The following is a 27,633-nucleotide window of genomic DNA, read 5'->3' as shown; positions in this document are numbered from 1 at the left end:
GTGGACAGAGTGAAGCCAGAGACTATCCATATATGCTAAGCTTAGCAAACAGCTGACTTTGGGTAGATCTCATTATTTGAGAATTAATAATTAGGGGGAAAAAACCTTTAGGGACAACATGGTCTACAAAATCCATCTCTTTCTACACTCTACAATACCCTACATTCTCTCCTATGCAAATCTAAGGCAGGTTTCTTTTCTTTTCCTTTTTTTTTTTTTAACCATAAAATATTCCTCAGGAACTGAGTGTCCATATTACTGAGTCCTTTCATAGTTATTTCTGTTTGAATTGAGTGCTACAACAATGTTCAGTGAAGGCTACCATGGGCTTGAAACCAGCTGGATTGGTACGAGGTAAATTTAACACATCTAATAATTATTTCTCTCTGTATGGCCTCAATTACAACTGTTGGATGTTGTAAGCAAACATTTTAAATATCATTCAAATATCAGTCCATTAGGGATGTATTTCTGGAGATTATAATCCAAAAACCAACTGTAAAACTAACTCTCCTAATACAGAAATAGAAATTTGAGGCCTTTTTTAAAATTCCCATGATTACACCAGAATGGATATTTAAAAAGCACTTTGATAGAATGGAGATGACTTTCCACTGCTAATGAAGACATGTATGATGTAAAAAATGTATTTGAAGAGTCTGAAATGGTTTCTGAAATGTGAAGAGTAGAAAAACATTTCAAAGTGAATTATTTTTAAAGATGTCTATATAAACTACGTCAAATGACTACTTGAATTATACATTAAGTATATCTAATCCCTAAGAGTTCACAATTTAACAAGACCAGAAGCCTTTTTAAATTAAGATAAAATTGATATAATTTAAAATTAGCCATTTTAAAGTGAACAATTTAGTGGTATTTAGTATATTCACAGTGTTTTGTGACCATCACCAGTTTCTAGTCCCAAAAGATTTCATTACCCCAAAAGGAAACCCCGTATCCATTAAGCAGTCTCTTTCCTGCCTCCTCCCATCCCCTGGCAACTACACTAATGTGCTCTCTGTCTCTGTGAATTTACCTATTCCTTCTAAATGGAATTGTACAACATGTGACCTTTTGTGTCTAACTTCCTTCATTAAGCCTCCTGTTTGGGGTTTATCCGTATTGTGGTATGTATCAATACTTCATTCCTTAGTGGCAGAATAATACTCCGTTGACTGGATATACCACATTTTACTTGTCCTTTCATGTATTGATGAACATTTGGCTTCTTTCCACCTGGGGGTATTGTGAATAGTGCTGCCATGAACAATAATGTACAGGCTTTTTTGAATACCTGTTTTCAGTTCTTTGGGATATATACTGAGAAGTAGAATTGTTGGGTCATGTGGTAATTCTATATTTTAACTTTTTTAGGGACTGCCCTACTATTTCACAGCAGCTGTACCATTTTACATCCCCACCAACAATGTATGAGAGTTCCAGTATTTCCACATTCTCTCCAACAGTTGTCAAACACTTTTTTGGATGTCCAGGGAGTAGTCTGTTTGGGAAAATGAATATATATAAAATATTTGGGCATATATGGTATTTTTTACTATTGTATGTTCTTGCCCAGTCTCTGCATATCTGCCCTCTCTTAAATTACGTGTCTCGTCTTAAATTGCGTTTCCATTTCTTCTGAGACAGCACGTGTACCTCCACCTGTAACCAGTCATAGCTTTAGTTGCATTCAGTTGTTTTGTGTCAGCTGAATGGCATTTATACAGAAAAGGGTATAACCTTGAGGAGTCATACCCATCTGTAAGATTTGGGGTATAAAAACTTCCCTGTATTCCTCTGCAGCTTGATCAGAATTAATATGTGATTATTCATCTAATTATTGGATAATTATTTTTAAGAATGAATCAAATTTAAAGGTTTTTAATTTTGTAGTTAGTAGTTGGGTACAGGTAAGAAAAATTCTTTGAGTCTCCTGATAGTTTACCAAAGCTAATAGTCTTTTTTAAACAGCCCCTGTCTCCAACTATGGTTCCTTCCTGAATGTGTTAACAATTTGGAATTAGTGACCAGAGGAAAAAATTCTAAGAATGTTTGCCACGAAGACTTAACAGAGGGTAGAAACAAGTATGTGTATTTTTAAGTGTGGGGTCAACAAGGGTTAAAGGCATTTTTATTGCTTAAAATGTGTGACGGGCATAGAAAACAGTGGCTGGTATACAGCTGATGAAAGAATTAAAGTAATGCTGCATTTTCAACATTTTTATTCATTTCCTGTAGAAGACAGAAACTGCAGTTCTTATTTCATATTCTGCTAGTTTCCTGGAAGGGCTCAGTGAAGTGACTACTGTCAGCATGTTTTTCACAGTGATTAATACTAGTGAAGGTAGAGGATGTTTTGGAACTTTCAAAGGAAATTATGCTGAGTGAAATCCTTGGGATAGGAAGTTAACCAAATCTTCAAGCACTAAAAAATATCTGTCTTGGGTGACATCCATGTATCAGCAGGTCTCTCTAAAATTGTTGACTTCTTAACTCTGTAGTGATCACACCTATTAAGTCTTTATTAAGGTACAAGATCCATTTACAGAAAAAGTAATGGATATAGGACTATACATAGAGCACTTCCAAAATCGCCTCGTCTGAAACCCAGTAGCTGTACATACTTCCTTTACATTCTATTAGATGAAACGAGGAAGGAACCGGAAAGTGTAAAGCCAAGCACTGATTGTGAAACATTATCCTTAATAATGCTGTTGTAAACACAAATTTTAATGTATTTTGATTTTCAGCTGATTCAGCTGGTAAATGAGTTCTGTTCTGAGTTTGCTAGTCATTCATTAGGAAACAGACTCCCCAGATGTGCTTATAAAGAAGCTTGTTTCCAGTGAGTGTTCCTGTCTGATCAAGTGTAAAGAACTGCTGGTTGAAATTAGTAGGCTCAAAGCAAACTTACTACTCCTTTAATTGTGTGATATTTGTAGGCATAGACACAATTGTGATTGACTGCTGAGGCAGACGTGCTAACAGAGAGTGTCGTCTTTAGCTAGCCAAAGAATTGGGCATTGAAAAAATAGTGTGGTTTTACTTGGTTGAACTGTCTTACACTAGAATTTTCTGCCCTTTTTGCTACATGTATCCTATTGTATTAAACACTTGCATGGTCCATTTGGTTCCTTTAACAATATCACTAATTTATTCTAACATGGTTCTGACTCACCGTCAGTAGGTTTCCTGATTCCTTGACACATGAAGGTTTTCCTATCTGTCTTTAGTAATGTCAATTTTGAACAAAGAAAATTGGCCTACCCTTGTTCTGGGTTTGACTGTGTAATATTAGTAGCATCACATCAGAGCCAATCTATTTGAGAATAATTTGTCATAATACCGTAGTCCTAGAGCTAAATAATTATAAAAGGATAGAAGTCCATAAAATAGAGTGCTTGTATGCCACATTTATAATCAAATCAAGTACAGTTTCAAAACCAAGACAGGAAAAAACAAAGTGTTAAAAACTGATGAGCATTTAACTTAGATTTCTGAATCTAATATTGTTGAAGTTAAAAAAATTTCACCATAAATCTTTGATTTTAGTACAGTCTGTTTCACCATTAACATTTTTGAAATTGGGTATTCTTCTTAACAGTTGTGTGCTCTTCTGTCAAAATCTTTATCATATTGAGCATCTTAGAAATTGAGGCAGTGGTAGTTTACCAGGCACAGAGATGGGCCTCTCTTGTATTCTCTGAAGAAATTACATCTTATTTTATCTGCACATTCTCAGTCCTTCTTAGTCCCTTGTAACCCAGGGCCTAACCTATTTGAATTTTTAGTGATTTCTTTAAGGGGAAGAATCACCCAGACTGAGAAGTTTTTCCTTAGACTCTCGTTTCTGCTAGCATTGAACTCTGTAGATTTTTTTCCCCCAAGCCTCCTCCAGATACTGGACTCTGAAACCTGAAAGTTCTAATTTTTTCTACTTCTCCTTGTGTTGTCTGAAATCCTTATATAAGATGAATGTGTCTCTTTGCCAGCTGTCCTTTATATTTGCCAGAACTTAATATTAAAGTTAAAAGTTCTTGTTGAACTCCCAAGAGAAATTTCTGAAAACAATGCTGTCCAGTAGAACTGTGCAGTGATGGAAATATTCTATATTCTTTTGCCTTCCAATACAGCAAGTAGTCACATGTGACTGTCGAGTACTTGAAATGTGACTAATGTGCCTGAGGAACTGAATTTTAAGTTTTATTTACTGAATAAAATTAAATAGCTGCATGTGACTGGTGGCTGCTGTATTAGACAGTGTAGCAAAACCTCTTAGTTCTGATTGGATCTGTACGGCTCCTTTACAGAGCGTAACCTCTTGCTCTGAAATTACATCACTCTTTGAATGGCTTGATTTTCATCTTTACCTTTTGAGATGGTAGTCTTCCTTCCTGCCCTAAAGGTAAATTGCCTAATAAAAGCCTAATCCTTACAATTATAATTTACTTTTCAAGTTCTATAACCTATAAAAGAGTGGAGGTTCATCCCTTTTTAAAAACTTTAAAAAATAATAAATTTGTAAGCTTTCATAAAACTAGGAAGAGCATATACTCTGTCATCTAGATTTTTCTTTCATTTTTCCTGTTTTCTTTGGCCTCTAGGTTTTTAATAATATTTTGCTATATTTGCTTTTTTGTTTTACTTAATCTGATTTTTTTAAAAATTTAAATTTATCATGACATCTCACCTCTAAATATTCCAGCATCCATCTTTAGAAAATAAGGAACTTTTCTTACAATCACAATATCATTATAACATCCTAATAGTTTACAATCCTTCAATACCAATCCATATTCAGATTTCTTTGTCCCCAGATGTTAACTGGTTTGTTTAAAGTAGGGTCCAAACAAGATCTACATGTTACTTTCAGTTATGTCCCTTAAGCTTCTTGTAAGAAACGTTTTATTTCTACAGAGTTTCAGATTTACAGAAAAGTTTGAAGAATGGTACAAAGATTCTTTCCACACTTACCCAGGTTTGTCGGTTCTTAACATTTTTTTTTTTACTATATTTGACTTATCTTCTTCAGCCTCTCTGTACATTTTTTATTGAACTGTTTGAAAATAGTTTGCAGACATGATGTCTCTTTGCTACTACATACTCTAGTGTGTATTTGCTAAGAATAACAAAATGGTCTTAAACTACAGTGATCAAAGTGAAGAAATTGACTTTGACAGAATACTGTTACCTAATTTCAGGCTTTATTCAGATTTCATCAGTTGTTCCCATAATGTTCTTTATATCAAAAGAAAATTCAGGATCATGAGTTGCATTGAGTTGTCCTGTGTCTTTAGGTTTCTTTCATCTGTAACTGTTTGTATTTCAGTATGTAGATAATTTTGAAGAGTACAGATCATTTATTTTGTGGAATGTCCCTCAGTTTGGGTTTATCTGATAGGTCGTCATGATTGGATTCAGATTGTATAACTTTGGCAGGAATACCACAGGAGTGATGTGTTTTTTTGTAGTGCATTGCATCAGGAAGCACATACTGTCATTTTGACCCACTGCTGGTGATACTAACTTTCATCATTTGATGAAGGTTGTGTATAACAGATTTCTTCACTATAAACCTTTTTGCTTTTGTAAGAAGTATCTTGTGGGGAGATATTTTGAGACTATGGAAATATGTTACTCCTCAAAATTTCATCTATTAATTTTTAGTATCCATTGATGATTCTTGCCTGAATCAGTCATTGTGATTGCAGAGTACTAACTTAAAAAATTCCATCAGTCTTTCACCATTTTTAAGTTAGCTTTCTTTCATAAGGAGCAACTTTTCCTTTTTTATTATTTATGGTTTTTATTTATATTGGTGTAGACTTCTGAATTTCATAAATCTTTTAATCTATAATTGTCCTGAAAATAATTAACAGTATGTATATGGAAAAGAATGTTGTCCTCTATAGGAAGATTCTGGCCTCAAGAACTTCAGGCATATTGAAAAGCAGAGATGGAAGAGACTTTCATTCTTTAGGAAAGTTCTTTTATTTGAGGAGCTTAAAATTTAGTTGGATAAATTGACCTGAAATTGTGGGACATGGGCAGATGAGGAAATTTTGGTTTTGGCAAGGTAGAGTATAGGGGACAGAGAGACAGTGTGTGTCTGTCTTTGAACCATGTGGCTTCAGCTTTTCACATGGAGGGCAAAACGCTGTGTCTGCTTTCCATTTCACCTTCTATTTCTTAGTCTTGAGCTCTTCAGGGTGAAGAGAATTTTTGGTGCTACTGACCATATGCTGTCTGTTTGCATTAGCTTCCCCAGCTTGCTCCTTCAGCGAAGGTGTAGGAAACATATTTGCCAAGTTGTTAGAAAGTCTTAACAGTACTGTTCCATGTTGCCCCTAAAAACAAGAATTGAAATAAAATAGGGTTACTTACCATGAAAATGTTACATGATTCCATGTTACATGGTGTTAAAGATTCCAGTCTCTACCTAACTTTAGTTAGGCAAATTAAAGGGCAGAATTGGAAGTTTTAAAGAGTAATTTCCTTTTCTCAGAAACAAAAAACAAATTTCGGTGTTTTGAGTAAGTTAAACACCCAGAGACCGGTAATCTTTTATCAGTAGTCAACAGAAATTCACACCCAGGGTTTCAATCAACTTCTAGGACAGCTGAATTAAGCAGATAATAAAATGCAAATACGAAAAAAAAAGCTAACTGTGAGCTGGCCTAAGTACTGATGTGTTACATGTACTAGGAGTATCTGTTGAGGCTTTAGTATGAGTCAGGCATTAAATCTTCATGTGGAAGATGTACTGTCATTTCAGATGAGGAGACGGATATGCAGGGATAATTGATTTACCCATGATCATTTATGTGGCAAAACTAGGACTAAACCCATACATCTTGACTCTTATGGGAAGTCCACAGAACTAACTCTGGATAGTACTTGTACTTTATAATCAGAGCCGTACATTTCCACAGTAATTGTCTACTTGAATGAAGAACCTCTGTGTTCTTTAGATTTGGAGAATCTGAAGTATTTATTTCTCACTACAGAACTAAGAATGCAGTGTCTTTTTTCCCTAGCATGTTAATCCAAATTGGGGTGAGGAGGGAACGAGACGAAAAGGCATTTTTGTATCATTTGTAAACTAATTCCAGGGCACTCCAGAGTTTTGGTTGTGCTGATTAATGTTAAATCAGTTTACAGTCAGCCCTCCCCTCCACAGCAGCCACAATTTCTCATCCATATAAAGGACTTTTGAGCATCTATGGGGTTTTGGTGTTTGGGGGTTGGAGCGGGGGTCCTAGAACCAATCCCCAGCAGATATCAAGGGATGCCTATTTATTTTTTGGAATTTGAACTAGACTTAAGTGTCGAGTCTTAACAGTCATGCTACGTGCAGACCAGTGTCCACAATCTAGCCTGGAAACTGAATGAATTACAAAGTACAGGTAGCTTTCTTTAGAAGGGGAGCAGTTGATAATTTGTGTGCTTTTGTGCATGCGCTGTTAATGTTTTTTAAAAAGGGAGAATGGAAATACGTATTTTCATATATACATAGAATATCTAAGATGGAAAAGTATTTCTAATTGCTAGGGGGAGAGAGGTATTACTGGAAACGTGGAGTGGGTGACTTCATAGTACTTAGACCCTTCTGTGTAGTATGAATTCTTTGCCATATGCATGTAATAACTATTCAGAAGAAAGTAACCCCTTTCCTTGGACCTAAATTTATTGACTCCATATCCTTATTTTATAACAGCCAAAAAAAGTTATTTGAAATTTAAAAATAAACCACTTTATTATGGAAACTTCCAAGTATATCTCAAAATAGAATATTCTTGGCTTCAACAGTAGCAACACTTTGCCAGTTGAGAGAAGAAAAAATGTGGCTGGAATTCGGATATTATTGTGTATTCTCTGAAAATAGCTGCAAGTTTGGAGACTCTTCTGTGTCCTGTGAATTTATTAGTGTTTTGTTCCACAGTCTGTAATTCAGTTTCTGTGGTAGATAGTCGATGCACCATCAGACCTTTATAATTGACTAGAATATTTTATGATTAGTATGTGCTCTTTTGAAAATGAAACTTGTTTAAAAACATATGTTTTAAAGTTTTAATCTGTGTAACTGTTACTAGACACAGTCGTCTAGTATGATAACCCTCTTACATGATCCTATTTTAAGAGTGCTTCTAAGCCAGAACTGTGGTTAATGGTGGTGACTGTCCTATGACTGCGTGTTTTGCGATGTTTCCCTTTTGAATATATCATAGAAAAATATGGGAAGAATTGGTGAGTGCTCTGGCGATTCTCACTGAAAAGTATCACCAATAAGTGAAAATTCTTATTGACCTTATTTGAAGAAGAGGAAACAAATGTAACTTTCTTTTATCTAGTAGGAATAGATCACTTGAAGTTCTGTCGCTTATCCTAACAACTGGGAGAGGATTTTCAGGAAGAAGCAGTTTCCTATTTAGTTGTGTAAATGGGCATTGCTTAAGTGTACTTCTTGAAATGTTTAAACATGTAGATTGGTAATAAGAGTTTGCCACCTCCCTCTTATTTAATTTTGTTTTTTAAGTAGAAGGTGTTAAGTCTGTTTCACATGGAGTATTTTGAATAGTCCTGGTACATTCCTTTTTTTTTTTTTTTTTTGAGTGCTAGTACATCTTGATAGAGAATACTAAAAATTTATATGCATAGCTTTCTTGGTAGAATGTGTTTAATGAAAAAAGAATTACAGGGATTACATAGATTGCAAGAAGTGCAGAATCCCCATCCATTTTGAACCAAATCTTTGCCTTTTCTGCAAATAAAACGGCTCTGAGACTGAGGGTCAGTGCTCACTTTTGACGACGTGCTTTTCTGGCTGCATATATCTGGAGTTCTGTCAGAGAAAAAGAAACAGATTTCTTGATTTTTCTTTTTTCCTCCTCTACTGTCTTTTCTGATAGTGTGTTCTTCTCTTACAGTTGTCTTGTACCTGTCTCTTATGTGGAGGGATAAAAAAGAATCTATTAGAATCATTTGTGGGTTCAGTTAGTAGTGTTTGTGGTTTGCATCCTTGTTTTACTTTTAATTTTACTGTTTGACTAGCCACTATTTTTACTTTTTATCAGACACTGTAAGATTTAAGATGTGACAGTTGAGACTCAAAATTGTCTTAGGTGAATGCTCTGGAGTGACTTAGAAACAAAGAATTCTTATTTTACAGAGTAGTTTAGAAGGTAACTTTTTGCCTTTATATATGTAGTTCTGGGAGTTCTATGAGCTATTGCAATGTTTTCTTTAATTATGGAAAAGTAAATATCAACTGAACTTAAAAGAGTCTGAGGACTGGTCTACTTAGAAAAACGTCCACCTCCCCTGAAATTAGACAGCTTGGTTTGTATAAGGCTTCCCTGCGGCCCCTACACTGACCCCGTATGTGGAGAACCACTTATTTTTACCTTCCCCCATTAGTTCTGAAACTAAAAGTCACTGTAAGAGTTAAAGTTAGGAGAAATGAAAATTAATAATTCATAAAGTTTTATTGTAACCAAACTCATTTATAAGTTACAGATCTCACAGCTAGTATACTTGCCTTGCTTTGCAGCATATGCTTGAGCTTGTAAAGCTAGTTAATCTTCTACTTTATTACCATGTTTTATTAATAGTTAGAAAATTGCTTGACTCCTTGCCATGGTATTCAGTGACTAAGTTACTGTAACTACACTGTGTAATTGGCTGTGCCTGTGCAGTCATTGAAATATAAGAGGGAAGTGAAAGTAAAATGTAGTCTCTTAATCTTATGTTGTATCTCATTCAGATCCAGGCCTGGTTATGGTTAAGCACTATTAACAGTAGAGTTTGGCAAAAGAATTTAAGTAAAATACCATTAACTAGGTTTGGCCAGTCCATAAAAGAGTAGTGACAGTGGTGGTTGCTGGGGAGAGAAACTGGATATTTGGAAGACAAAGGCAAGAGGAAGACTTGATTTTTTTTTCCTGGGCTTTTTCATTCTTGTTTGTATTTTGTTCCATATGAATTTGTTACCTATTGGAGGACAGGAAAGAAAAACAAAACAAAACCTAGGCTGGCCAAAGCTAATAAAGCCTTCAGGTAGCCTAAATCTGTTGAACAGTCACCCAGAGAAATGACCTACTCTGGTAGAGCTCTCCTTGTAACAAGTGCCTTTTGTTCTTACACAGTTAACTAGTTTTCAGAGTACCATCTTTAGATCCTATATTTTTGTTTAGCAAATACTTTAATAGCTTCTGAGTACACAAACTGAGTACACAAACAGGTGGCAAACTGATTCCATTATTTTCCTTGTTAAAATCCTTAAGTAGTTTCCTTTGCCTGTAGAATAAATTCAGGATTCTTACTGGGGTGCATTTAGCTTATCATTCTAGCCGTTTCTTGTGTTCATAACCTTAATTCTCTACCTTGCAAACCTTTCGTAACCTACACTCCTAGTATTACAAAAGTTCTTATAGTTAAGTTAGTAGACCACACTTTCACATCTCTAGGCCTTAGCATTTGTCCTTCTCCTGTTGAGCATTCTCTAGAGACCTCCCTTGAACACACTCCCTTACCTGTTGGTCGCCTTCAACCAGATCTCTTACATATCTTTGTTTTGGCACTTCTGTAGAGTATTGTAACTTTTATATGGCTAGTCCAAGTTCTTTTAGATCAAGAATTCTGTGAAATTTTTAAATGTCTCATTTTATGCTGTAATTTAATTTTCAGATTTCTGAAGTCCAATGTATGTGAATAAGTTAACTATTAAATGTTAAAGGGATTAGAGAGGACAGATCCAATAGTTCAAAGATCTTAAACTGGGTAACATTGATGACCTCAAGTCCCTTGGCAAATAAAGGCAAGCTCTCAGATGTAACTCTTTCCTTTATATCTGTTTATTCTACCTCTTAGTTATAACCATAGGATTATACATCTCTAGTTATAACTACAAGGTTATAATAAAAGAATTGAATGCTGTATTTGTTGGAAGATAGAAGGTCCATTATATTAATTGCCTCACTTGAATCAGTGTAATGCAGTTGTCCCTGTTGACCTGGAAGCAATAATTGTTAAATGAAGATTTGAAATGATGGCATTACATGAATATCAAGTCTTTTCTAATTCATTTTGTAACATGGTTTATTGATTTTTTTTTTTTTTTTCCCTCCTCAGCTCCAGAACCTGGGTATAAATCCAGCAAACATTGGCTTCAGTACCCTGACTATGGAGTCAGACAAATTCATCTGCATTAGAGAGAAAGTAGGAGAGCAAGCCCAGGTGGTAATTATTGACATGAATGACCCAAGTAATCCAATTCGAAGACCAATTTCAGCAGACAGCGCCATCATGAATCCAGCTAGCAAAGTAATTGCACTGAAAGGTATATTAAAAAAAAAAAAATGATGGGCTTTTTCCTTAAAACTCTTCCTGTGTACAGTTTATTCAAATACAGTAATTAAGATCGTCCAGTTTTAGTATGTTGATTAAGTTTGGTTAAATAGATCTGCAGAGTTAAAGCTGTTACTGAATTTGATTTTTAACTCCTTTCATGACTTGGCTTCTTTCTTGTGAGATGTCTTACTTTCTACTCAGCATAGATCTACTTGGAAATTTTTAAGTTTTAGATTAAATGAATTTAAATTTTATACCTACAGTGTGAGAAGATTGCTAAAAACGTAACTCTGTATACAGTAGACATAAGAAATTAGTGATTCATATTCTAGAATAAAGTATACTTTACTAGTATTAGCACCTAAACATTACAGAAGTTTGCTGTGATGATAAACTTGCTGTTCATGCTGTGCCTTTTTTATACTTCAGGCTTGCATTTCATCTAGATTATCAAGTTCTAAAAATGGCTTGAATTTACACTAATTTTTAAGTGTAAAGAGATGGGTATTAAAGCTTTGGAATCAAGGATGTCATAGTTTATTCAGACTAACTTATTAATTGTCACAGTAGGTAACTGTACAACCTGTCAGTCTAAACAAGAGTGCAGAGAACCTCATACTGTTTGGGAGCCTAACTTTTTTCTGGACTTTAGACTGAGAGTGTAATTGAACCTTTAAAACAGAAGTTTTTGAGAGGGCTAGGTAGCAAACTGGCTGAATCTGAAAAAGGCATTTAATTGCCTGTTTTTTGCTTTGTTGTTTTTCTTCTTGGTAGTAGGAGGAAGAGTTCAGATTCCCAGTAATTTTTTGATGAATTTGTGAGTGAGTTCTTAGAGGTGCTGAGATTTTTAAACAGACTTTTCTTTACATGATTTACACTTTGTATTTAGTAGTAACACTGGTTGGAGATATTGGGGGACGTGTGGGGAACAAGCGTATTTAAACAAGTAAGTCACCATTATAATCCAAGATAGGCCTTGATCTCATCTCATAGCCCAGCTTTTACCTGGGACCACTTGTTTTGTGACAGTAAGCTTTTTGCTTCTATTAAATAATACCTATTACACTTTAAGGTATTAAGCTCCCTTCAGCCTCCTTAAAGAATTTAAATTCAACTGCTTAGCAGCTCCCTCACCTTAAAAGACCATCATTTTAATTTTCTCAAAATTCTTTTCTATTTTTAATGTTATTGTTATTTTATCACATTTCTTAATGCTTTCTTATGTGTGCAGATGGTGAGTTATCTTAAATTAGATTGTATTAGTTATTGTCCTGTTATATAAAAAGAATACATTGAAAAGATTTTCAGAGCATTGTACAATAATAGCATTATAGATTTGTGTGTGTATGTCTGCACTGTAGAGTTAAGCTGTCATCCCTTGCCCTCCCCGAGCCACCCTCCATACATACACTCCAACCACTTTCATGTAAAGAATAAAAAGTGTAATTCTCGAGGCTGAGGAAGGCAGCAAAGGAAAGCAAATCATTCCCAAATACTGCTTCCTTCTGAATCCAATTTCAAACCCCTTGGTTTCTTTTTATAAACAGGACTATAACTCTCACAATTTTTCAAGTTTGATTGTGGTTTACATATTGTGTGGGATGGGAATAACACTCTTTGTTTTATGGAAGAAGTTTTTACCCATGTAGTAAGAAGGGTCATGATACAAAGCTGTATGTTTTGTGTCTCCTCCCATCCCTCTCCACCTCTACCCCTATACCAGCTTCATTTTTGTTCTTCAGGAGCCAGATTCTCTGTGGCTCAGGAATGGAGTTTTCTTTAGTCTTTGAGGACTAATCTGGATTAGATAGCCTAGTGACAACTCTGAACTTTGACCTCTGTTAATTTAAATCAAATTACTTTTCCGACTGTGATGGATTTCAAATTATAAGTGCAAGCCTTTGCATCTGACTCGGTGAACTCTTAACATTCAAGGCAAATTTCATCCTTTTACTGAATGTTTGCTGTCTTACTTGGATGAAGCTTGAGCTTTGTTCTTACCTCCAGTAGACTAACAACATCTGAAACTCTCCTTTGTCTCCCTGTCCTTTCCTCCAGCACCTCTACTTTCCCTTTGTATCTTAAACCAGTTAAATGTAGCATGCACTTCTCTTATGTGCTAGTGGTACAAGGCAGAGTTGAAGTAGATTCTCTTCCAAGAAGTTCCCATGAGATTTAGTTGGATGGGGAACGACTGCTTTTTCAAGAGTAGACATTTTCCCCATGGGCTTGAATCAGATTTGCTTTGTTCTATGTACCTACAACTAACTAAGTTTATGGGTAAACATTCTTAAGTATGAAGATTACAACCTTTGATTACCATCATTGTTAAGTGAGCTGTTCTTTAGACTCATTTTTAGTTGGGATTTAGAATTCCTTGGAAGTTATGCTATGTTTAAAATGTCTTTATTAATGGTTGTAGAGTTTCTGCTTCAGATGTAGATGGTTTACTCAGTCTTAGCTGTCTCTTCAGTGGTTGTGGCTCTGTCAGTGTGACTTCCGTAGTTGGTTAGTGGTCTCATGATAGAACCATTTTGTTTGGAAGTTACAGATTTTGCTGTAGAGCTAGTCTAGTCCCGCTAGATAGTAATTTATCCTGAACTTTGCTTTCTTAGTGATTCATAATTCTTACTTTTGTTTTTAGCTGGGAAAACTCTTCAGATATTTAACATTGAAATGAAAAGTAAAATGAAGGCCCATACCATGACTGATGATGTCACTTTCTGGAAATGGATCTCTTTGAATACGGTTGCTCTTGTTACGGATAATGCAGTTTATCACTGGAGTATGGAAGGAGAGTCTCAGCCAGTGAAAATGTTCGACCGCCATTCTAGCCTTGCAGGGTGCCAGATCATCAATTACCGTACAGATGCAAAGCAAAAGTGGTTACTTCTGACTGGCATATCTGCACAGGTAATATTTTTCTAGTTTTTATTAAAGAAAAGGTCTAGAGAATTAATGTGCCCAGAATGCAGTTTGTTTTGAAATTAGGTCTTCTTTGCAAACCTGACTTATTTTGGAAGACTTTTTTTTCCTTTCTTTTTTTATTTTTAAGAAGTTAACATTGCTGGCTCATTACTTTTTTACTGACACACAGTTCAGAGTACTCTTACCAAGTGTTTTTAGGTCTTAATTGCAGGTTGAGTGGATCTTAAATTCTTACATGAATGATTTGGAATTTACTGTCGACATTTACTGCACAACATGTACTCCTATATCCCTTTTTCTAAGATAGTGTAAAAAGATGGTTGTAAATGAGGCACATGTGAAACATTCATGTTAAGCTTTAATGAGATAATGTTTGCAACTAAGTTTTAAATTAAGAGGTATCAAATCTTCATTGAGAGAACTAATAAAGTATTAGAAATCCTGCTAAAGATGAGAAAACATTCTAATTGTTTCACTAGTTGATGAATCTGAGAGTTACTGATTCATTGGGTCATCAGACTTTATTCTGCTCAATCTTTTGTAGCAAAATCGTGTGGTGGGAGCTATGCAGTTATATTCTGTAGATAGGAAAGTGTCTCAGCCCATTGAAGGGCATGCCGCCAGCTTCGCACAGTTTAAGATGGAAGGAAATGCAGAAGAGTCAACGCTGTTTTGTTTTGCAGTACGGGGTCAAGCTGGAGGGAAGGTAAGTTTTGCTTTTGGAAATTATTTTAGTTAAGAACTTGTACTTTGTCTGTTTGCTACTAATTATCTAATTTCAAAATATTGTCTCTTTTTCTTGTTAATTTTTCTTTAACATTCAGATTTGTGGTGACTTTGTTGAAATTGTTTCTAGTGATACTTGTCTAAAATGAATAATCTTTAACAACTTTTTTTGTGTATCAGCTGTTTGTAATAAGACTTTATTTTCATTGCCTTTACCAAAGGCCTTAATATGATGTTTTTCAGCTTTAAGAAGAGTTTTAAGAGTTTAAGAATCATTAGCATGGCTAAAATGCACATTTGTGTGCCATCCGTCTAGAGTCTGATTCAGTAAGTGGAGCTCATAATGTGTGTTTTATATACTCTTAAGTGACTAGACAGAATGTGGATCACAGTGTGAATACCACTGCCTTAAGTCAGAGCTTCTCAACCCTGACTGTGCACTGAAATCACCTGGACAGACTGAAGTGCTTTTTATGTTAGGATTCTTAGTTGCAGACGACAGACGCAAGGTCTGGTTGATTAGAGCATAAAAAATTTAGTGAAAAGATAATGGATAGTTTACAATAGCTAGGAACATTTTGAACCAAGCTTGTACAATGAAGAAGAATGAGGGAGAATGGGCAGCAGCCAGGCCCCCAGCCAAAAGCCCTGCCACAGAGCTCGGAGGACCCACTGCTGTGACTGCACTGCTGGATGCCCCGGTTAGCGCTGCTGGCCCGCGAAGCTCAGGTTGACTTTGTTCTCACTGCCATAGTAGAGTCTCTGAAGTCTCAGTATTTTTCATGGTAAGTAGTTTTTAAAATCAAGATAGAGAATGTGTAAAATATGGTAATCAATAGCCAGTAAGCTGGGAGAGAATATATGCACCTAGAGTTAGAATTCTGCCTCAAATTTCAGAGTGGGAATCCCCGAACCAAGGAATGATCCTACCAATCTGGTATGACAAGGATAGGCTGTGACATCTTTCGAAAAGTCCTCTTGGAAATAAACCTTGTGTATCATTTTTGTAGTAGTTTATAAGTTCTTGAGCCTGTTTGATGTGTTGTGCTGTTATCTTTCATGATCTGCCATGGTTTTTGAAGGAAGATAAACTTTTCAGTATGGCTAATCATCCTAATTAGGGATGAGACCCTGTAACTTTCATATGGTTATTTATCTTGAGAACTTCTTTTTTGTCTTAGTCCATTCCTGACATGACTAAGCAAAATATATGACACTCTTTCATTGACAGTATTCATTTTCTTCTGCCTTGCTCACTGATGTGCAGTGTCAGACATTTTAAACCAAAATGTTCTCATCCAGTTTCTGAGATGTATATGATTAGAGGGACAACTCAACTTAGGTGTACGCTTTCAATCTGTGTTTAAGTAGGTTTTGGCAGAGAAGAATTTAATAACTTAAGTTAGATTTCTATTTGGGAATACTAAATTATAATTGAAAGCCATGAGAAAGTACCTTTGTGGTTATTTTACCATTCTGTGTACTTACTTTAAGGTAAATTGAGGTGTGATTGTTTGAGCTAATCAACTGACTTTATAAAATTTTTATCTTAAGATAATATACATTGAGAGGAAGCTATAAAAACAGTAGGGACAGATCCTGTATCCTTTATCTAGTTTCTCCCAGTGGTTACGTCTTACATAGAAATGTTGTACAGTAGAAAAACCAGAAATTGACATCAGTACAATTGTATAATTTGGTGTCATTTCATCATGACAAGATTCAAGATACATACTATTCCATCACCACAAAGATTTCCCTCTTGCTACCCCTTTATAATCACAACCATTTACTTCTCCTTCACCATCTGTAACCTCTCACAGTCACTGATTTACTCTGTAAATTTGTGTAATTTTGTCTCTTCAAGAATGCTGTATAAATAGAAAAATATAATATGTAATCTTTTGAGATTGGCTTTTTTGTTGTTGTTCCCAGTGGGCATAATGTCCATGATATATGTATGTATATGCATGACTGGGACATTGTGCTGTGCACCAGAAATCGACACATTATAACTAACTATACTTCAGTTTTTTAAAAAGTTCATTTTATTACTGAGGGTATTTTATGGTGTGATTGTACCATATAGTTTAATGTTCACCTTTTGTGAGACATTTTGGTTGTTTCCAGTTTGGGGCTACAAATAAAGCTGCTATTATCCTTTCAGCAGTTGATGATAGGTTTTATTTTCTTTTGGACAGTTACATATCATTGAAGTTGGCACACCACCTACAGGGAACCAGCCCTTTCCAAAGAAGGCAGTGGATGTTTTCTTTCCTCCAGAAGCACAAAATGACTTTCCTGTTGCAATGCAGGTATTTTAAGCAAAACAAATGGAATTTTAAGATCTCTCCTCTTAACACAATTAATTCAAAAACTACTACTCACAGTCAGTATCATTTAAGTGGAGCTTAAAAGAGTACCCTTTATCCAAAAGTAAAGTTTATTAGTGAAACTTTATAAAATAATACTCTTATTTTCATGTAGTGTGTAAATTGGGTTATCCTAAGTTTTTCAGAGTCATGTTTTCTCTTGTATATAATTTATTAATATTCTTGTGTTTTATGGAAGAGCATGGGGTTATCCCATATTTGAATTTGCTATAAAAATGAGGAAACCATAAATACTAGCTTTTAATTTTCTTATCAACCTCTTGTCAAAGTTCTAGAATTTCACAATCTCTAAAATGGAATTGGAATAAGTTTTGTTTGTAGATTATTTTACTGAATTGTTGATTTTCTTTATACAGATCAGTGAAAAGCATGATGTAGTATTTTTGATTACTAAGTATGGTTATATCCACCTCTATGATCTTGAGACTGGTACCTGCATCTACATGAATAGAATCAGTGGAGAAACAATCTTTGTTACTGCACCTCATGAAGCCACAGCTGGAATAATTGGAGTAAACAGAAAAGGACAAGTAAGGAAACATTGAAAAGTAAATTGTGATAAAATAAAATAGCACTTATTACTGTCAGCTTTTTTTCAAAAAGTAAATGGTAACTTTGGATGTCAGAAAATAATCTATACCTAAAAATGCAGAAGCATATGATACAGTCTCTCTTTAATCCTGTCTCAGAGAGGGAAACTGGCATACAGCATCACCACCTAAGATCGTATTTTTGTCTCTGTTACAAAAGAAGTGCCTCTTCATGCAAAGAAACTATTAGGGTCACTTTGATAGGCTGTAGACATTTTATAGCGATCTTCTTGTGATCTCTGAGACAAATTATTAACTACAAGGAAAAGAATTCTTCCTACATCTTTCTTCCTAACTTTAGTAACTATCACTAAATGTTTAATGTTGGAAGGTGATACGTTACAGTAGCTATTGTGGGGTACCTGGAAAGTTATCCAGTTAGATAGGGAACATATTAACTGTTCTAAATTTGTCACACTTGATAAACCTCTTCACTCCACCTAACGCAAGTGATCCTTTTTCTGTTTTCTTAGTATTCTAATGTAATTTAAAATATTCTGCCAGGACGTATCTTTTTTTCTTAAAAATAAAGGTTAAAATTTTAAAAAAGGTACTTTTACTGGTCTTGCCTTTTACTAGTTTTCCTCCAAATTAGTATTTTTTCTAGATGGTAAGCAAAGGAAGTAGGTAGGCTCTTTCCTCCTTTACTCTGTTAATTTCCAGAAAATGGTATGTGTATGAGGAGGGAAGTACTCTAGAGAAAGGGAGTCTTTCCCTACCTGTCCATCCCCTACCTCAGTTCTACACCTGGTGAGGTGCTTTATGTCCCTAGATCTTAAGTGGCCCTCCTCATGGCACTTACCACAATGACTTACAGTTGCTCACTTAACTGCTTCAGTCACTGTTATCCCTTAGGAAAGGGGCTTTTCTTTGTTTAATTGTATTTCTACACCAGTTAGTGTCTGGCACAAAAGTGACTTTAAAAATTCAGTAGCTTTCATTTATTCAGTGGCATGTGTCTCTCGGAAGAATCAAGAATGAATTGGTCTTTTGATAAACTAGGTTAGTGATTATTTATGAACATAAAGTTGTTAAGCCAGAGACTTTATTTCTGCTACTATGCTGATGTTTTTTAAGATAATGCTTAAGTTAAGCCAAAGTATCTTGAATGATTTTCACCATATATACTTAATATTCATGACGCTGATTCTGGGACCTTACTTATTATTCCCCTCCCTTTCCCCCACAAATTTTCTTTGAGTAAGGAGATGGATGTTAACAGTAAACTTTAGGCCTCAGGACTTTTCTCTGTTCTTTTGATCAGAGTCAACTACAGCTGGACCTAAGCCCTGAAGGAATTAAGTGCGTGGTTTCTATTAGTTGAAAACTTAAAAGTGATCAAGGTGACATTATTGCCAATATCTGGCTTAAATTCTGAACTTGGTAGAACTGAGTACTTTAGAAAATACAGGAGAACCTTCTTTGTCCCCTGTAGATCTTAAGTACTGGTTGCTAGAAATCAGCTAGTACAGTCTAAAAGCAGAGTGAAGATGAAACTATGGATTTGGTGTTTGGGGAAGATTAAGGTGATGCTCATTAGGAAGCTTCAGGAAGTATAGTTAGAACTGGGTTTGTTCATTTCCTTATTTTTCCTAGGAGGTAAGTATTAAAGGTGAGAGTCAGGAATGCAGATGACTGTAAGGAAAGTAATTCCTTTCTTTTTTTAAAAGGTGTGTCTTAATATGGAGTAGAACGACACATTGCCAATATAGGATGGCCTTTGAGGATGGAGGTCAGACCTGTGGAAATGGAAAAATTTTGGAGGTTAAAATTCCATCATTTTCCTCATAAAGAATAATAGAGGAGGCAAATAGATGTTGCTTATCTAATTGAGTTCTCAAATTGTATTCGATTCTTGTTGTTCTTGGGACAGAAATTTCTCACATTCATTTATTTAACAAATATTAAGTGTTTACTCTGTGCTAAACAGTGTTTGGTGCTTGTAATACAGTTAAAGATAAGTCCCTTTCCTTATGTGGAGTAGTGACTGAGAAACACTTAGACAGGAAAATAGTATGACGAGTGTTGTTGGAGGTGAAATAAATAGCTTACTAGCTGGAGTGTGTGACCACCTCTGGTGCTGGGGAGAGGAGTGGGTGCACAGTGGAGGGCTTCCTTTCTCTGTGGCAACTGACACAAATTCAGCTTTTGGACAAGTAGACCAACATTATGGGGAAGTGACTTTTTAGGAGGACTTGAGGGTAGGTGACTCTTCACCAAAAAGCGGTTGGAAATTGCTCTTTACCAACCGCCATATTTATTAAGCACCTATTGTACACTTTGCATTTTATTAGGTATGTTGGATTCAGTAGGTACGAGGATTCAGTGGTTTCTCCCCTCATTGAGTATATAATCTGAACTCTAGGAATGTAAATGTAATTAAAATTACTGAAAAATCCTTGTTAAAAAAAAAATCCTTGAGTTAAAAGGAATGTGCCTTAAACTACTTCTAGGCAAGTCCGTACCATGTTAAGAATGGATGGTAGCAAAGTATTTAGAGTTTGGACAGTATGAAGTAGGGAGTTACTTATATTACAGAATGGCCAAATTTTAGGAGCCCCCAAGTGGCTTAGCATCCCTGTGTCTTCTTTTTTCTGGTCTCTATTTTTTCTTTTGTATTTTTGTTTGTTTGTTTTTTTATGACAAAAAGAAAGCAGCTGTCACAGTATTATTACCTTTCTGACTCAGTAGTAGTTGTCTGTAAACAGATATGGTATCATTGATAGTCAAATGCACACACTGCATCTATTCATTAGATCTTAAATTGCAGGTTCTCTCAGTATGTGTGGAAGAAGAAAACATAATTCCTTATATCACCAACGTTCTACAAAATCCTGATTTGGCTCTGAGAATGGCTGTCCGTAACAACTTAGCTGGTGCTGAAGAACTCTTTGCCCGGAAATTTAATGCTCTTTTTGCCCAGGGAAATTATTCAGAGGCAGCAAAAGTGGCTGCTAATGCACCAAAGGTAAATAGCTATGAAGATGAACTTGCCATGATTGGATTCATGCTAACATGCTTTATTTTATTACTGTTATAAGCAGAACCAACTTCCACAGAGAAACTAATCTGTTTTAGGTCAGATTTTCCAGTAGAATGAGTTACTTGTCAGTACCTCTATATTTGATTAATTACTTTTCTGTGCTCTAGATTTAGTTAGCTTTTTAAAACTCAGAATGTTAGAATGATATGTAGACCTAACAAGCTATGATTTACATAGATATAATAATGTTTAATTACTTAGTTGTTACACTGTTTGAGCCTCATCTATGATAGCTACTGATTTTACTTCCACAAGTTGGAGATTTAAACAAATCCTGTTGAATTTATGGTAGGAAGAGTTGTCTGAAATAGAGCTGAGTTTATCCTCATCACCTGTGAATTATGTTGGACTGAATTAACGCCTTACTCCCTGACCAGTGTAATGATATTTCCACTTAATGTGAACCTGCAATAATAGCTTAGCCATAACTACTTATGAATATGCTTATTCTCTTACACATTGGCATTATAATTAGGTTGGTATATTTCTGATTCAGAATAATCTCATAGCATTGAACCAGAAGTGTGACCAACATTGAATCTTTACTATTAAATATACTGAAGATTTGAGATTTGGTATTCGTAGATGGAATCATTCCTCTGAGATTGATCTAAGAAACCCATGAAGTTATTAGCATGATGTTGGATCATCTTTAAAGGGAGTCCTTAACTCTTCTCTTTCTTAAAGGGAATCCTTCGTACCCCAGACACCATACGTCGGTTCCAGAGCGTCCCAGCCCAACCAGGTCAAACTTCTCCTCTGCTTCAGTACTTTGGAATCCTTTTGGACCAGGGCCAGCTAAACAAATACGAATCCTTAGAACTGTGTAGGCCTGTACTTCAGCAAGGGCGGAAACAGCTTTTGGAGAAATGGTTAAAAGAAGATAAGGTATGTTAATTTACGTGAATATGTTTTTGCTGTGATTGCAGTAGACAGCACATTAGCAAGGTAAAAACATATAGACTGTGCCAAAATGTCTCCATCCATTATTTATTGCTTATGGTGATAGAACAAGAACAGACATGGCATGTGATGATAAACGTATATCCTTTTGAAAATGTGTTTTAATTTTGTGGCACGTTGAGGTGGGATATCTTTATTTTTTAAGTGGAATCCAGGATTACTTGTTGAGTGCTTAAAACTACTAACCTGGAAGCAAGTTGCTGTCCTTTTGCCTTAGGAAAAGCTTAGTGTGAGACCCTTAATTTAGTATACATTCAAATTTGTCAACATATGTGATAGTCATTTGGACATAAGAGTATCTTCTATCTCCCACATTGCACACTTGATATATACAGTAGTGTCAACCATACATCATTTCTTTTCTTTTAAAACTTCTGAAGTATCAAAATTGTCATATTTGCTGCTAGTAATCATGTTTGGGTGTGCGAGGGAAATGTTATATAAAATGTTGGATCACAGATAAGTTAACAAGGCAGCAGGGCTGTCTCAATTAGCAGTGATATCGATTTCCAGAGTGATTTCACGGAATACTGATAGGCATTACATGAAAAAATATTTAACTTAGTTTCTTGAAATTATTTAAATAATGAATCTTTAAAAACAGTTGTTAACCATCTTTCTTTACTGTAGGATTTCTCTATGCCTTTTATATTCGCTTAGTACTTAATTTCTTTTTACATAGAGCATCTGATCGTACTGTGGTTTCTAAAGTACATGTGGTAAATGTTGCTTCTCAGTTAGACAAATTACAGGGTTAAGCAATCCATTAGTGATATTGTCCCTTTCATCCCACCAGAGAAAGCCTTTCTCCACAAAGTAACAGTAATGATTGCCATGTCTTATGCCATTGTCAAAAACCGAGGTGGTTCTGTTTAAAACACCCTGAGTAGAGAATACCTTTTAATGTTTATTACACCATTCAGCGTTAGTGTATGTCAGTAATATTTTTACATTACTAATTCTAAGTCCTTGTTTCTTGACCCAGCTTCTGGTAGTCTTATACTAGAGAATAGTACGTCAGGGTTGAGATGCTCGGACGGGAGTCTGCTGAAGAGTTGTTACTAGCCACACTAGTATTTGAGATCCGTCTTAATTATTTAAGATAAGGGAGGATGGGAACAGCCAAGGTAACTGAGTTGACCAGCATAACAGCGTGAAAGCTTTTTGAGCATCATTACTTGTTTGTGTGAATGGTCATATGGGATCCATTTGTGGTTAAAAGGACACTGGTCAACTCTTCATTTAGTTAGCATGTTAAGTTAAGAGGTATAGACTCTGGTAGAGCTTCTCAGTATTGACTTATCAGGGCTATTCTCTGACATAATCAGAACAAGTAGAAAATCAGCTCTAGTGTATAAAGCAAAACTCTCTTAGAGAAGCTGCTTTCCAGATTGGGCAGCTGACTGAGGCAGGTTGAACAGTACAGAGGATATTTGCCTGCATGCCGCCTAAAAATTCTAAAATTTTTATCTGTTTGACCTTGTTAAATTAGTGGCCTTATTTACAACCTTAAATCCAGACGTCGAGAAGTTAATGGAACTTAGATCCTTCAGACATACAGATTCTGCTCTAATTTTAATAGTGGTCCTTGTGGTAAGCTTCATCTGACTCCTTAAATCAGATTTTCATTTGATAACATTACATTAAGGATTGCATTGTTCTTGAAAAATTGGGACCATGGGAGTCTGACACCTGAATATTTTTAATAGTTAGAAGTACAAGATTCTGCTTTTTAATTATTTACATTTCTAAGAAGATAGTTGGTAATACTGGTAAGTGTGAAGTCTTGGTGGGTTTTTAATCCTTGTTTAAGTAGGATGTGTGGAAAATTCTCTGGAGATACTGCTGTGAATGCAAAATCAAGAGTCTTTATAAGCACAACTACTGCATATTTATCATACGTTTCTGGGACAACTGAGTAACTGTCATGTTAGTTATTATTTGTAGGGGAAGTTGTGTCAAGTGCTGGTTATAAAATACCTCATGGATTACTAAACAGGCTCTCTTTCCTTTGGACAGCTGGAATGCTCTGAAGAACTGGGAGATCTTGTGAAATCTGTGGACCCTACACTGGCACTCAGTGTGTACCTAAGGGCTAATGTCCCAAATAAGGTCATTCAGTGCTTTGCAGAAACAGGTCAAGTCCAGAAGATTGTTTTGTATGCTAAAAAAGTGAGTTCAGTGAAACAAATACTCAGCATAAATTCACTAAAACATTGAGAGAAATGAGCCTATAGTAACTCTCAGTGACTTTAAAAATTTAAGGAAATTCACTATTAATTACGTGGAAAAGTATAAAAACGGTGTTACTACTCTCAGATAAAAAATTGCACTTCAAAAATGGAGATAGTTACTTTTGCATGACTCATCAGGGTTTAAGTTGCTAGGGTATGTTTAACCTGTTAGAACAAATTTTTCTGTGGTCATTGAAACTGAATAAGCCAGTGAAAAATTTACAACTATTTGTTCAAGCATGTTGTCACCAAGGTATCTTTGTCTTATATAACCAAGGTTAAATTAAGCTTCTGAGTTAAAACTGAATTTATACTTTTACCAATAGTTCTGAATTAGCAAGATTCTATTATAGAAAAAGCTTTAAATGATATCAAAACGGAACTTTGCAGCAGGGGTTAAATTTTTCTGTGTTTGTAGGTTGGATATACTCCAGACTGGATCTTTCTGCTGAGAAATGTCATGCGTATCAGTCCAGATCAGGGACAGCAGTTTGCTCAAATGTTAGTTCAGGATGAAGAACCTCTTGCTGATATCACACAGGTAAAGGAATTTAAATATATTTTGTAGAAGTTGATTTAAACAGAGAATGAGGGGATCTTTGGAGAATAGGTTAACTTTTCTGTTTGTAGAAATTACTTTGGAGAATAGGTTAACCTTTCTATTTGTAGAAATTAGAGCTATGTCTGTTTTCATGGATAAATCTCAAGTATGTTACCAAAATAAGCAAGTTGCAGAAGAATGGACAGTAAGATACTATCTGTATATAATTTTAGAACATGCAAAACAAACACCACCTTTTTTAGAGGAGGTATATGTATTAAAAATATGAAAAACGTATGGGAATAACAAAATGCAAGGATAGTCATTCCCATTAGGTGAGGGGAGAGGGAAGAGATGCATATATGAAGTGGGAGTCACAGACTCTTTCATTTTTATGTTTTTCTGTGTTTTAAATAGTTCATCAAAATTTTAAATTTTTATCAGTTTGTATTCTGCTATTATATAGTATCTTGAAATAGTTTTTACTCGAACTAAAAGTCACTCCAGAAGACAAATTTTTTTCTTAAGTTATGAAGTTAATGTTGTCCAAATAATATTCTTTAAATCTGAGATTTGGTCTGGCAATTTTTTGTATGTAAAGGAAGAAATAATGTTTAATTTCCTTTTGTTTACATATTATCAACAGTATCATAAAGCAGCTTTTAAGCATCTTAAAAACAATTTTCTTCAAATCTTTCTTTTTTTTTGCAGATTGTGGACGTGTTTATGGAATACAATCTAATTCAGCAGTGCACTGCGTTCTTACTGGATGCCCTGAAGAATAACCGGCCATCGGAAGGTCCTTTACAGACACGATTGCTTGAGATGAACCTTATGCATGCACCTCAAGTACGTGTTTTCATGCTTTTTTGGCATGTTTCCAGCACTGTTTCTGTGGTTATTCAGAGCTTCTTAGATTAAGTTATTTGAAGCTACTGAGATGCCTGTTCCTCATTTAAGAAAATTCAGCTAACATTCCTTTGTACCTTCTCTCCTTTATCTGTTCATTAGTGAATCTTATGTAATCTGGATATGGGATTACTGATATAAATGGGGTGATAAAATAAACTCATCCTGTTTGTGATTTTATAGGTCGCAGATGCTATTCTAGGGAATCAGATGTTCACACATTATGACCGGGCTCATATCGCTCAGCTGTGTGAAAAGGCTGGCCTCCTACAGCGTGCATTAGAGCACTTCACTGATTTGTATGATATAAAGCGTGCGGTTGTTCACACCCATCTTCTTAACCCTGAGGTATTTCAGTCTCTTAATAGTTATGACTAATTAGTATACTGAAAATGTGTTTGCGTTACTGAATGATAGTAATTTCATATCGCCATTATGTTCAACATTATTTTATTTATTTTGTCCTCTAGTGGTTAGTAAATTACTTTGGGTCCTTATCAGTAGAAGACTCCCTCGAATGCCTCAGGGCCATGCTGTCGGCTAATATTCGTCAGAATCTACAGATCTGTGTTCAAGTGGCTTCAAAGTATCACGAACAGCTGTCAACTCAGTCTCTGATTGAACTTTTTGAATCTTTCAAGAGTTTTGAAGGTAATTATGAGTTTCTGAGTTGTTTTAAATTATTTAAGATAGCCAAGAGGTGTTATTGGTATGGTCATAGGCTGTTGGAAATTCTTTCTACAAGCTTACTTTGATGGGATAATTTAAGTTTTATTATTCAGTAAATGTTGTCAAGCATCTTTTATGTCAGGTTCTAGGGATGAGCAATGAGCAAGACTGCGTGGATATTCTATAGGTGGATTAAAGGCAGAATTTTAAAATTCAAATATATATAGTAGCTTTGTCATAAATATATAAGATTAAAATACTAATAATTGGATATAGTAAGATTTCATGCTTATATTATCTGATTCTTATTGTGGCAAAGTTTCTAGCCAAGGACATTCTGTGACTTGTCACTGTACAGCAGGTTTTCTCAAGTTTAGCACTACAGACGTTTTGGGTTGGATAATTTGTTGAGTTGGAGGATGTGTTGTGTGCATGCAGGATATTTAGCAGCATCACTGGCTTCAGTCCACTAGATGCCAGTAGCATGGGCTCCACCAGTTGTGACTACCAAAAATGTCTCCTGGGAAGAAAATCACCCCCAGTTGAGAACTAAATACTAATGTGATCACTGTTAGTGGCTTTTAGGTTCATTAGCTAAACATCTGGTTCCCAATTACCTTTCCTTCCCTCTCTTTATAGTACTGCTCTAGACAGAAGGAATGAGAGATTTCTACTGATTTTCTTAGTTTTTTCATTTTCTGTTAACTATGCGCTGCATTTATACTGTTCATTCAGTATAGTAGCCACCAGCCACATACAGCTATGTAAATTTAAAGTAATTAAAATTGAATACAATTAAAAATTTAGTTATTTGGTCACACTAGCTACATTTCAGATACTCATAAGCTACATATGGTTAGTAGCTACTATATTAGATAATACAGATATAGAATTATTTGGATCACTGAAGAAAATTCTGTTGAACAGCACTATATTAAATTCTTAAGCAAGTTTTGCATGTTTCCCATTAATTGCATATAGAAAAACACCTGTTATAATGGACTTCGTTTAAAATTTCTTACATGGAATATGGTATGATAATAGCTTTGATATTAAGCAGTTGCCTCCTAAGTGTTTCTCAGCTACTAGAAAACATTGGATTGAATTTTCTGTTTTGTAGGGATTAAAGTGCAAATCTGTTTATTGAACTGAATTCTCATTGAGCTTTTTAAGCAATCAGTTTTTATTTGGGAGTATTCAGTATAATAGTGTGTTTGATGTTTTTTAAATTGAGGTATAATTAGTATAATGTTTAATTGCTTAGGTATTTTTTATTTCTGTTATT

The 27,633-nt window shown here is 35.2% G+C and overlaps 1 protein-coding gene across 2 annotated transcripts in view; it reads left to right on the top strand.

The window, feature by feature from the left end:
- Positions 1-27,633, top strand: part of CLTC (clathrin heavy chain) — a 58,434-nt gene that overhangs the window by 7,477 nt on the left and 23,324 nt on the right. For both annotated transcript variants that reach the window (XM_010951029.3, XM_010951030.3), the window contains exons 2-13: positions 11,134-11,341; positions 13,997-14,265; positions 14,825-14,986; positions 17,208-17,321; positions 17,756-17,929; positions 20,760-20,957; positions 21,720-21,920; positions 24,015-24,167; positions 24,648-24,770; positions 25,482-25,619; positions 25,863-26,027; positions 26,150-26,330. In XM_010951029.3, the coding sequence (XP_010949331.1) occupies positions 11,134-11,341; positions 13,997-14,265; positions 14,825-14,986; positions 17,208-17,321; positions 17,756-17,929; positions 20,760-20,957; positions 21,720-21,920; positions 24,015-24,167; positions 24,648-24,770; positions 25,482-25,619; positions 25,863-26,027; positions 26,150-26,330 (2,086 nt within the window). The remainder of the gene's footprint in view (positions 1-11,133; positions 11,342-13,996; positions 14,266-14,824; positions 14,987-17,207; positions 17,322-17,755; positions 17,930-20,759; positions 20,958-21,719; positions 21,921-24,014; positions 24,168-24,647; positions 24,771-25,481; positions 25,620-25,862; positions 26,028-26,149; positions 26,331-27,633) is intronic.

The sequence above is a fragment of the Camelus bactrianus genome, chromosome 16 (assembly GCF_048773025.1).
Source record: "Camelus bactrianus isolate YW-2024 breed Bactrian camel chromosome 16, ASM4877302v1, whole genome shotgun sequence".
Taxonomy (NCBI): Eukaryota; Metazoa; Chordata; class Mammalia; order Artiodactyla; family Camelidae; genus Camelus; species Camelus bactrianus.
This window is presented reverse-complemented; position numbering and strand designations above follow the sequence as displayed.